The 12081-nt window shown below is 42.7% G+C and overlaps 1 protein-coding gene across 4 annotated transcripts in view; it reads left to right on the forward strand.

Moving 5' to 3' along the window:
• The window catches only part of SORL1 (sortilin related receptor 1), a 199675-nt gene that overhangs the window by 91849 nt on the left and 95745 nt on the right, over positions 1-12081 (forward strand). For all 4 annotated transcript variants that reach the window (XM_049856795.1, XM_049856797.1, XM_049856796.1 and 1 more), the window contains exons 13-16: positions 1926-2104; positions 3586-3772; positions 6630-6758; positions 9791-9876. In XM_049856795.1, coding sequence (XP_049712752.1) covers positions 1926-2104; positions 3586-3772; positions 6630-6758; positions 9791-9876 — 581 coding nt within the window. The remainder of the gene's footprint in view (positions 1-1925; positions 2105-3585; positions 3773-6629; positions 6759-9790; positions 9877-12081) is intronic.

A 12081-nucleotide genomic window follows, 5' to 3' on the forward strand; every position in this document is an offset into this window, starting at 1 on the left:
ATCAGAAACAAGGGTGTGCTTGGCCTTGCACCTGCTTGCTAGTCTCATTAACGCATTATTGTCAGGGTCCTCTGGGAACTTCTCAAGAAATGGTATGACTCATTTCCTGGGTTATCTTAGATTTGAGGGGCTCTTAAATAGCATTAACTAGGCCATGTGCAATAGCTGGACTTCCAGCATCGTCACAGAGCAGATGGGTAGTTCTCCTCATGTCTGATTAATAGGCCCACACTGCTGGATCACTTGGCCTAAAAGTGGTACTAAGCCTTTATCTCGTCACACAGTCACAAGGAGAAGAATGGTGGATGAGTCAACTTATCCCATATCTTCTTCATAACTAGCTTCATAATTTTCTTCATAAACCAAAAGCATACCAGTCAGATGAGAATTTTTCAGTTGTTGCCTTTTAACCCCACCACTTGGTTTAACCACAGCCTTCTTGCAGAAGTATTATTGATTTTAGTAACCTCAGTATGGGAGGAAGTATTTGGGTGGAGTGATGTTGGAAGGATTTATGTCAAGTATTGGAATCCTGGGAGAGTAAAACTAAAATCTCAGAAGCATGGGAGGGTGGAAGAAAAGGAGTGTTGTAAATAATCAGGATTTACGAGCAACGTGGTAGCTCTGTGATCCTCAGGAACCCTCTGGTCGAGCGGTCTCTTGTGCTGAGCATCTCGCCAGCTCACAGGGCAAGGAGGCAACAGTCAGTCTCCTCTTTACGTTGGAAGAATTGTATAACGAACACCCAGGTAACCTTCAGCTAGAATCATCAGTTGTTAACATTTTGCTAATTTGATATCTATCCATCCATTCCTCCCTCCCTCCTGCCCTCCCTCCATCTGTTCTATTTATCTATCATCTGTCTTTGCAGAATTTTTTGAAAATTGCAGACATCATGCCTTGTACAGCTAAATACTTACACATGTATCTTCTATGAATAAGAGCATTTCCCTACATAATCACAAGACTATTATCACACCTAAGAAAATTAATATGAACTCATGAATATTATTTATAAAACAAATTTTATTTTCTTGATTGTCTCATAGTATTTATAACTGCCATCTTTTTTCCCCTGATCCAGGATTCAGTCCGAGTTTGTATGTTGCATTTGGTTCTTACACCTGTTTAATCTCTATTAATCTATAATGAGCCTTTTTTTGTTAGGTTGGTTAGTTTTCATGGCCTTGACTTTTTTTAAGAATCCAGGCCAGTTGTCATGTAGAATGTTCCACGTTCTGGTTTTGTCCAGTTGTATAGAATATTACGTGTATAATATATTATTATCAGTGCTTTATCCAGGAGGCATGTAATGTCAGGTTGTCCCGCTATTGGTGATGCTAAATTTGGTTAAGAATGTGATGCTCAGATCTTTCCTCTGCAAAATTACAATCCCCCTTCATAGTGAATAATTAGCCTGAGGGATGATAGCATTAGACTAGGTGCATGTTCTGGTCCCCAGTAATCTTCGACCCAGTGTTCTAGCATCTGATGATGACCCTTGGCTGACTCAGTGATTACAATGTGGATTACAAAGGCGTGATTTTTCTTATTCTGTCAATTTTTCAGTATTTATTAGGTAACATTCTAATACAAGGAAAAAATGTCCCTCCCCCACCTCTCTCTCAGCATCATTTGAGAGAAATACCCTACTTTTATTCAGTGTGTAATACAGCACCATCGTTTTTCTTTTTTATGCTCATGTTTCCCTAAGTTTGGTGGTTGGAGCCCCATCAAGCTGGCTCCTGTGTCCTCTGAAATAAGTCCACTGGTCTCTCAGCACATCCGTGCTTTCTGTACAACCTGAGATGTTTCCCCACTTTAGTCCAGGATCAGCCATTTCTCCAAGGAGCCCTGGCTCCTGTTACTGGTGAATGTTACCTGGAAACTTTAACTCAAGGGTCTTCTTGTGTGCGTTCGGACAGGTATAGTACCAACGAAGGGGAGACCTGGAAAACATTCCTCTTCTCCGAGAGGCCAGTGTTCGTGTACGGCCTCCTCACGGAGCCTGGGGAGAAGAGCACTGTCTTCACCATCTTTGGATCAAACAAAGAGAATGTCCACAGCTGGCTGATCCTCCAGGTCAATGCTACTGATGCCCTGGGTAAGCTGCTGCCCCCTTGGCTCTTTTCATGTACACGTTTATTGACTTCTTGTTACGTGCAAAGTACCAGCAAAGGTACTATGAGCTCAAAAGAGTTTGATTCATTGGGGAAGATGCAAGAAACCCAGGCAGGTCGATGAAGGCTTATTTAAGCCATTCTTCTCACAAAGACTCTGTGGTATTCTTTGCATCTTCAAAGAAGATGTCCAGTCCCTGGTACAGGTATGTTTAAATATATGGCTGTTGAATATGTGAATGAATGAATGAAAAAACATTCTTCCGAATCAGCAGACCCAAGTTGACCAGTTTGGCGAGTATCTGCTGTATATGAGGCAGTGTGCCTGGTGACGCAGGTCCTCTCAAAGCCGTCTGGGATCTAGTCACCACCTCCTAGTTACACACAAGACCTGTGAGGAAGCAGGGAGAAGTAGAACTACTCAGCACCCCCCTTTTTGATACCCTCCCTCTGTGTACTTCTCTGGCTGGGCTGACATGATTTCAGCTGTCTGGAAGGCTCCCTGTGCCCTCTCGTCCCCACCCATTCCATCGCCACTCGTTGAAATCTTCCCCAGGTTTCAGCATCCGAGGCAGATGCTGCTGATATCCCAGCCAGAAGGTGTTTCCCTCCTTTGTGTGTCTAGCATGTGCATACTCATCATGCCCTGCCTTGGACGGTAAGAGTGTGTGTGTGTGTCTGTGTGTCTGTGCCATCTCCCATCAGCTCCATTGTAGGGTCCTCAAAAACAAGAACCTGTCTTCTGGGTATTTATATGTCACCCACTGGACATCCTGAGCGTTGTTCATCAGCTCCAGGTAGTATTTAATCCGACTGGAGACACATATATAAAAATGACATAAAGTATCAATAGAAACACAGGTACACTTTGGAACTCCTGTGGAAACCACTCTATGTAGACTTCTAATGTGGGTTTATGGAGCCGTCGTCCAGGTTGCCTGACCATTTCTCAGCCTCCTTCCATGAAGATCCTGTCCTTGCCAAGTCGTGAGAGTGAATTCTTTATTGCTCTCCTGGTGCCTTACTACCAGAGGTGCCCAAACTGCCTGAGGGAACAGGCAGGGAACAACACCCTGGAATGCTACGTATATCAAGGAGTCAACTTTTCCCTAATTCCCTAGGACAGAAATACCTCTGGTACCTATTTTTGAAGGGAACTGCTGAATCTCCTAAAATATTTCAGGTATTTCAATATTGCTGAAAAGTGGCTTGCTCCTTCTCGGTTTTCTCAGACGAACTTCTGTGCTTCAGGTGGTTTCATTTTCATCTGCATGGGTGCTTCCAGCTGAAATGCAAGCTCATCTGAGAGGCTTGGGATGGCTCCGAGACCCCTCTAGCTAGATTAGGTCGGTGCCCTTGCAGGGCAGAAGCAGAAGGAACAGGAAGTGGGGCCTGGGCTGAGGATGGTGGGTAGGACAGGAAGCCCCTGCCTCTAATGCTTCTTGCTGTGTTCCTTTTTCCTCAGGGGTCCCCTGCACAGAGAACGACTACAAGCTGTGGTCCCCCTCTGATGAGCGGGGGAATGAGTGCTTGCTGGGACACAAGACGGTTTTCAAACGGAGGACCCCCCATGCAACGTGCTTTAACGGAGAAGACTTTGATAGGCCAGTGATAGTGTCCAACTGCTCCTGTACCCGGGAGGACTATGAATGGTTAGTTCTTTGATGGCTTGGGCTTTATTCATTCAGCACTGTTGGTGCCTTCTCACCCAGCTTTCTGCCCGCAATAAGTACTTCCAAATGCAAATAAACTTAAATAAAAAGTATGTTAGAAAATCTAACAAACCTTTGGGCTTTTTCTTGATGACCACTATTATGTCTTTCCTTTTTTTTAAAAAATAAGACATTAGAATTTTTTCTGTGGCCTGGCTCCTACTTGGTCTACTATGCCACACCCCATCTGACTCTCTGAAACCCCCAGGGTGCTTGTCCCTGCTGTGTGTGATGAGTCTTGCTTACTGTAGAGCAGGAAAACCACCTGCCCTGCCTTTCATGGCTTTGGGCTGCAGGCCAGGTGAGCTCACGAGGCTATAGCACTTTGAAGGTGGTGAAGGGCTGTACTGATTTCAGGCCGTCTTCTTACTGATTCTCTGTTTGCTGTAGCTGCTAGAGAGGAGCCAGCCTCACTGCTTTGCTCTTGGAAATACTAGGCAGGATTGGACTATAGCAGTGAGAAAGACATGGTCCAAAGATGGGGAGCAGGAGAGAAAAGGAGAACAAGTGGACGTGTCATGTCTATCCATTAGTTCAGTTCCTGAATGATAATTAATGTCTGAAAGTAAGGTTACTTCTGACAATCCTTTCAGACCACACTGTGAGCCCAACTATTAGCACATAACCAGGAATCGATTCCCACTCGTGTGTGTTAGAGTAGAACTGTGGTTCATAAGGTGGTTGATTTTTCTGCAGTAGATTGCCAGGCCTTTCTTCTGAGGCACCTCCGGGTGGACTGAAGTCTTCACCTTTTTGTTTAGCAGCTGAATGTGTTAACCATATGCATGACCATACATTCCCTGATTGCAGGGGTGGTTGCTTTTACATCTTTTTGTCTTTTCCTATGTTGCAAAGAAGCATGGCTTCGAACACTTGACTGCAGCCCCCAGGAAGAATACATTTTACATCATGACCCTGTACCTACACTAGACACACACACAGTTGAAACAAAAGTATTATGAAACAGTGTTTATTCTTAAGTGTGATGCATTTTGCCGTATCCTGTTCTTTGGAGGGGCGGTGGGAGACTCGGGTCTTGACCCTCCAAATGACTTTCACATTCCACTAGGTCATGACCTGCCTTTGCAGAAACCTTCCTAAGAATGGTGCTTTGCTAGGGGAGGCAAATCAGTAATTAGCTAATGCGCCACCTGTTCTCCCAAGAGGATTTAAAGCTGACATTCAGTAAAAATGAACTGATCTAATGAACGAGACCTGTTTGATTCTGGAATAAAACTGCTTCCTTTGGACAAGTCTCTAAAAATTGTTAAATGTGGATTATGATATGAAACTTTTCTTACAGTTCCCATTTAATAAATATTCGTTGAATTGCGTTAAATAGAGTAAATGAAGGCTTTCTAGTGGAGCACCTCAGTGAGGAAAGTCCCTTTGAGTGACAGAATTCATGGCCTGTGCAGGACCTTGGGACAAATACATTAGAGTGGCCTTGTTTTAGAGTTCTTGGGTGTGGCCTAGAGAAGTCATGCAGTGAAGGGCAGAGCTGAGACTAGACCCAGGCCTCCTGCTTCCTACTCAGGGCACTGGCTGCTGAGCTGTGAACTTTGGCAGCGACATTGCCCCCAGATCGCAGAAGGTCTCATGTGGACCAAGCAGTACGACTCAACATGCAGGCATCCCAGGTGATTTTAAATAGTATGTGGACATGGTACTATATAACATTGAATCCTTAGTTTAAAAATAAAAAAATTATTTTCTTTAATTTCTCTTTTAAGTTTTCTCATTATGGGAAAGCCTCATTAAACAAACAAACAAAACCTGTTATTGTTAAGTCAATTCTGACTATTAGTGACCCTATAGGACAGAGTAGAGCTGCCCCATAAGGCTTCCAAGGAGTGCTTGGTGGATTTGAACTGCCAACCCTTTGGTTAACAGCCGTAGCTCTTAACCACTATGCCACCAGGGTTTCCTAAGTCTCATTTTGTGCTGTTAATTCTTTAACTGTATCACTTGCTAATCCCTTTTTAACAGGGAGGGAAGGCCCAGAGTCTTTGTATAGGAAACTGCATCTAGCTAAAATTTAACATTTTGTTTAACAGATGGCATAATGCTTTATCATTTTTGTCTATTTATGGCATAGGTGGAGCTCTGGTGGCATAGTGGTGAAGAGCTCGGCTGCTAGCCAAAAGATTGGTAGTTCGAATCTACCAGCTGCCCCATGGAAACCCTACTGGGCAGTTCTACTTTGTCCTATGGGTCGTTATGAGTCGGAATTGACTCAACGGCAATGGGTTTGGTTTTTCTTTTTTTTTTTTTTTGGTATGGCATAGGTAGATAACCTAGATAGCTGCTGTCGCATCGACTCTGAGTCACGGTGACCTTGAATGGGAATCAACTCGATGGCAATGGTTTTTTTTTTTTTTTTTTGGCTCAGTAAGACTTTCTCCTTGATATAATCAGAAGACTTAAAAGAGAAATTAAAGAAAATAACTTCTGTACAACAGAGTGAAACATTGCCCAGCCCTGTGTCATCCTCATGGTCACTGGCATGTTGGAGTCCATTATTGTGGCTGTTGGGCCAGTGCCTCCCACTGAGGGCCCCCCTTACCCTCGCTGGCCATTTACGGCATAGGATAGAGGTCTTGCTCTTGTAGCTCTGATGTCAAATTCCCTCTGAAAATGTATTTATCTGAGTGTAAAAAGTGAGCATACTTTAAAGGGACAAGTTAAGTAACTTAAAATACAGGTGGTATGCACTAGAGTGAAAGCCCAAGGGTTGGTACTCAAGTCTCTGAAGCATGTAAGACAATGTCTTAACACACTTCCATTGCCTTTTCAGTGACTTTGGCTTCAAGATGAGTGAAGACTTGTCATTAGAGGTTTGTGTTCCAGATCCCGAGTTCCCTGGGAAATCGTACTCCGCTCCTGTGCCTTGTCCTGTGGGCTCAACTTACAGGAGAACAAGAGGGTGCGTATCACAAAAGCCCCCAAGTCTCATTGTTTTCACCCCATATATTTTTTTTCCTATTATTCAGTGTTAGTCTTTATTTTCCTGATGTCCTAGATATAATCGTCTCTAAAGTTGCCTTTAAATAAAATAAAATAATTTTTTTTTTTTAAGTTGCCTATAAGATGTGCCTTCTTTCACCTTGCAAAGCCCATTATACTTAGCAGATGTAGCAGCATTGCTGTTATTATAACAACATTGCTAAAGTTGTTGTTGTTGTTGTTGTTAGGTGCCATTGAGTCAGTTCTGACTCGTAGCAATCCCATGTATGACAGAACAAAACACTGCCTGGTCCTGTGCCATCCTCACAGTCGTTGCTATGCTTGAGCCCATCATTGTAGCCACTGTGTCAGTCCATATCATTTAGGGTCTTTTCTTTCACTGACCCTCTACTTTACCAACAATGATATCCTTCTCCAGGACTGGTCCTTCCTGATAACAGGTCTAAAGTATGTGAGATGAAGTCTTTGCCATCCTTCTTTTTTTTTTTTTTTATTGTGCTTTAAGTGAAAGTTTACAAATCAGTTTCTCATACAAAAATTTATGTATACCTTGCTATGTACTCCTAGTTGCTCTTCCCCTAATAAGACAGCACACTCCTCCTCTGCTCCCTGTATTCCCTGTGTCCATTCAGCCAGCTTCTGTCCCCCTCTGCCTTCTCATCTTGCCTCCAGACAGGAGCTGCCCACATAGTCTCATGTGTCTACTTGAACCAAGGAGCTCACTCCTCACCAGTATCATTTTCTGTCGGAAGAGTTTTGCCATCCTTATTTCTAAGGAGCATCCTGGCTGTGCTTCTAAGACAGATTTGTTTGTTCTTCTGGCAGTCCATGGTATATTTGATATTCTTCACCAGCACCATAATTTGAAGTGTCAATTCTTCTTCATCTTCCTTGTTCATTGTCCAGCTTTCACATGCATATGAGGTGATTGAAAATACCGTGGCTTGGATCAGGTGCACCTTAGTCCTCAAAATGACATTTTTGCTTTTTAACATTTTAAAGAGATTCTTTTGCAGCAGATTTTTGCCCAATGCAATGTGTTGTTTGGCGTCTTGACTGCTGCTTCCATGGGCATTGATTGTGGATCCAAGTAAAATGAAATCCTTGACTTCGTCCTTGCTAATGACCCCTTTTAATTTTATTGTCCTTTTACTTTATAAGTGGCTGCTCTATATATTGAGTTTTATTTTTAAAGAGACCCTTAGTGTGGGAAGGGAAGGAGGGGTGGCAGGCCAGGCAGGAATGCCCCTCTTAACACTGAAGTCCACTGAGGGTATATAACTTGCCCAGGACCTCTCTGTAATCATGGAGGAGTTGACATCTGGATTTTCTTGCTCAGGAATTTTTCCGGTATACTGGAAAGTCAGAGCCAAGTTGTACTTCAGCACTGTTCACTGATGATTTCAGGTTACTTAGTAAATTTGCAGCTGTCTCAGATTTTGTGATGCTGCTGTAAGGATTAAGGCTGATTTTCAGGGAATCAGTCTTCATTCCTTTTTATTTTCTACCTTGTATATGCCTGTTGTACCCAGCAACATATTCTTAGTTAGAGAAGGGAAGGAATTAGTTTTTATCTCCACTGTAGGCTTTTCTACCTCCTCTTCCTAGGCCACTATATCTTTAGGTCGTTAGTGGGATATGGTACTGGGAGGAGGCTGTTCCATTCACGTGACAGCTGAGTCCATTTATCCCAGATGCACTTGGTGTGACCTCCTGGATGACCTTGCAGTATCTACCTGAGTAGCCGATTGCTGCCACTTGATTTTCCCTGGTAGAGTTGAAGGCATCCTGGGACCTGAAAACTAGGTTTTGAGCTATTTCTTTGTCCTCTCACTCCAGATGGAACTAATGTGTTGTTCTAGAAGGCAGAATTCTCTCCTGGGCAGATTTTTAACGATACAATGGGCAGCCTTTAATGCCTGCCGATGGAGGTATTTAAAGGGGATACAGAATGACCAGTAGGCAGGGATAGATCTGCACATGGGATGAGAGAGTCCAGTGACACCTGGGTTGCCTCCCTACTCTAAATTCTAGAATTCCAAGTTAGCAGGTGTCTTAGTTATCTAGTGCTGCTATAACAGAAGTACCATAGTGGATGGCTTTAACAAACAAAAATTTATTCCCTCACAGTCTAGCAGGCTAAAAGTCCAAATTCAGGGTGTGAGCTCCAGGAGAATTCCTTCTCTTTCTGTCAGCTCTGGGGGAAGGTCCTTGTCATCAATCTTCCCTGATTGAGGAGCTTCTCAGTGCAGGGATTCGGAGTCCATTCTCCTGGCTCTTTTTTTTTTTTTTTTGGTGGCATGAGGTCCCCCTGTCTCTCTGCTCCCTTCTCTCTTTTATATCTTAAAAAAGATTGACTTAAGACACAGCCTAATCCTTAACATAACTGCCCCTAATCCCACCTCATTAACGTTATAGAGAGTGAATTTACAACACATAGGAAAGGAAAATCATATCAGATGACAGAATGGTGGACAGTCACATAATACTGGGGATCGTGGACAAGCCAAGTTGACACACATTTTTGCGGGGGCACAATTCAGTCAATAACATCGGGTTTCAAGTATCTTGGGCAACTTTTTAAATTCTGATGTTTGCAAACTTTCCTACCCACCCCCCGCCCAGTGAGGGAGAAAAAATTGCAAATCTATAAGCTTCTTTGCAACTCTGTCTTAAGTCACAAACTTAAGACTATCTTAACTCTATCTTAAGTCATAAACTTCAGCAAGGACACATCTTCAGAGGAATTTGTTGAAGAGAGAGAGTTAAAAGTCTTACCTAGGACAATGCCCCAAATTGCCTGCGCCTGCTTAATCTAATTGTAAGTGGTACTGCTCAGAATGACTAACCTACTTCTAGTTTTATACAGAAAGTAATAGATGAATCTCTTTTCCACGGATAGGAAGTATGTGCCCAGCCGGGATGCCTTCAAGGATGACTGTTCTTTGCTGTCTCTGACCTCTTTTTTTTTTTTTGGTTGGGGGGTGACAGTTACCGGAAGATTTCTGGGGATACTTGTAGTGGTGGAGATGTTGAAGCAAGACTGGAAGGAGAGCTGGTCCCCTGTCCCCTAGCAGGTAAGACAGGTTGTTTCTTCCCTTTGACTTCTTCAGATGTCATCGAAGCGTTATCATGGTTTCACCCAAGTCCAGGCTGGCGGCTCTTCTAACTTAATGGAAAAAAAATAATGAAAGAAACATCACAGAGCTCCATTTTCTCCTATAGCTTGGTATTCAAATTAAATTTATGTATAGCTCTAAACCTTTATAGGAATAGAAAATGTTTTTTGTCAATTTTTTGAAGAAAATCCCTTTGTTCATTGAAAACATTCTTTTAACATCTGTTGTGTGCTTGGCACTGGGGACTGAGGGTTGCTAAAGGTCTGTTGTATGGTCCTTGATCTTTTTGTCAAAGGTGAATATAAAGAGGCTTGTAGCTTCTTAAGAAGTAGCCAAGTGGTCTATCTTAATTTTATAGTAACAACTAATATTTTAGTGGAATTTTACAGGTTTTAATGTACTTTTACATGCATTGCCAGTTTAATCTTTCAAACAACCCAGTGAAGCAGATATTATTATCAGCTTCAATTTTTTTTTTCCCCATGAAGAAACCTGTTCAGAGGAGTGGGTTAGACAATTTTCTTAAGGTCACACATCTGGTAAGTGACAAAGTTAAAATTCAGATTCTAAGGCGAAGCTCTCTTAGTTGGACATCACCCAAATGGCAAGTGTCATTTCTATTATTTTAGATTAGCATTATGCTCGCTAATTAAGAAAAAGAAAATTCTCCGGAGTGATCATGCATGATAAAAGGGGCAATTAGTTGTGGTGGTAGCTGGAACCTTTTGATGTGAAATGAAACCAGAGGAAAAGAAGGCAAACTTGTCTTTATTAAAAATTTCAGGTGGATTTATGGTTTGATGCATAAAAAAATCTATACTGAGGTCTTAATAAAGCAGGTAAGCCTTGGCGATCTGCTTCAGAAAGGTCACGGCCATGGAATCCCTGTGGAGCACAGGTCTACTCTGCAACACAAGGGTTCTCCATCAGTCCGAGTTGACTAGATGGTAACTTTTTTTTCTCTTCAGTGTATGCTGACTCATTGAATATATGGAATTGGAGGGGAAGGGACTAATCCAGGCATGCAGTGGATCCCATATGCAGCATCTCGTCAAAATGGCTGCTTTAAAAGTGGAGACTGTTGTGTTCCAAAATGTATTTTAAGATGATTTAGGGATGATGTAACATGTTGAGGCAATCGCAATAGGGGCATGAAATTCTGATAATGAAACAATTGTTAAACTCTTAGCATCTTTTCCTCCGTCACTGTTTCTAGTGCTTATTCATTTAGGGCTTCTCTATTTCCCCTGAGCATTTCCTCCTGCTCACACCTCTCCGAGCAGGTGAACAGATTGGTGCTGACTTCCATGAGGCGAAGGTGGTGTCTAGTGGAATAGCCACAAGTGCCAAACGAATCATGGAAGCGGTGCATCTTTCTTGTAGGCAGGGCAGACCAGCCCTCTCATCTGCTTACGGCTTGCCAGCTTTTCCTGGTGGTTTTCATGCTAAGCTCATTAGTCCCTTAATTTAATCTTCCATCATTACCAGAGTAATTAACACACCTCACTGTGGAGACTTAAAAAGAACACAGCTTCAGCAGATTCCTACAAATGAGCAGATAATAGTCAAATACTCCCCTCACAAGAGCTGTTATTGACGAGGACTTGGGTTAGTAGGGTTTGAGTGATTGCTCTTCAGAGGCTGGAATGTGTACTTCTGTGATAAATATTTCTGAAGGTAATTCAGCTAGGGACAAAACTTTGTTTAAAGCAGTCAGAAGTGGCAGGGAAAGTGTTTTCTCCTCTGATAGGAGAACGTAGAACAGGGAATGAAGTGGAAAAATCTTGTTTGCAGCATAGGCCATCTCCTAAGTGTAAAAAAAGAAGAAAAAAGAAAAAAAAAAAGCATGGAAGAGAAGGCTTGGATGCAGCAAGAAAGAAAAAGGTGGTTTGGTAGGACTAATAGGAACCATAACGTCTTTGCAAAGATGAGGTCATCTAGGCGTCTGGAAGGATTCTTAAAATGCAGTCATTTTTCTTCCGTAATGATTACCATAATAGCACAGATTTCCAGGCTGTGCTCACGTATGGCCGGGGTTGGCCTAGACTCCTGTGCCTTTTCTAGATTGTACTTTTTCACACTGTGCCATTGACTTGGTTCTGACTCATGGTGACCCCATGTGTGTCATAGCTGAACTGCGCTCCATAGAATTTTCAGTGGCTG

This window comes from Elephas maximus, chromosome 17 (genome assembly GCF_024166365.1).
Source record: "Elephas maximus indicus isolate mEleMax1 chromosome 17, mEleMax1 primary haplotype, whole genome shotgun sequence".
NCBI lineage: Eukaryota > Metazoa > Chordata > Mammalia > Proboscidea > Elephantidae > Elephas > Elephas maximus.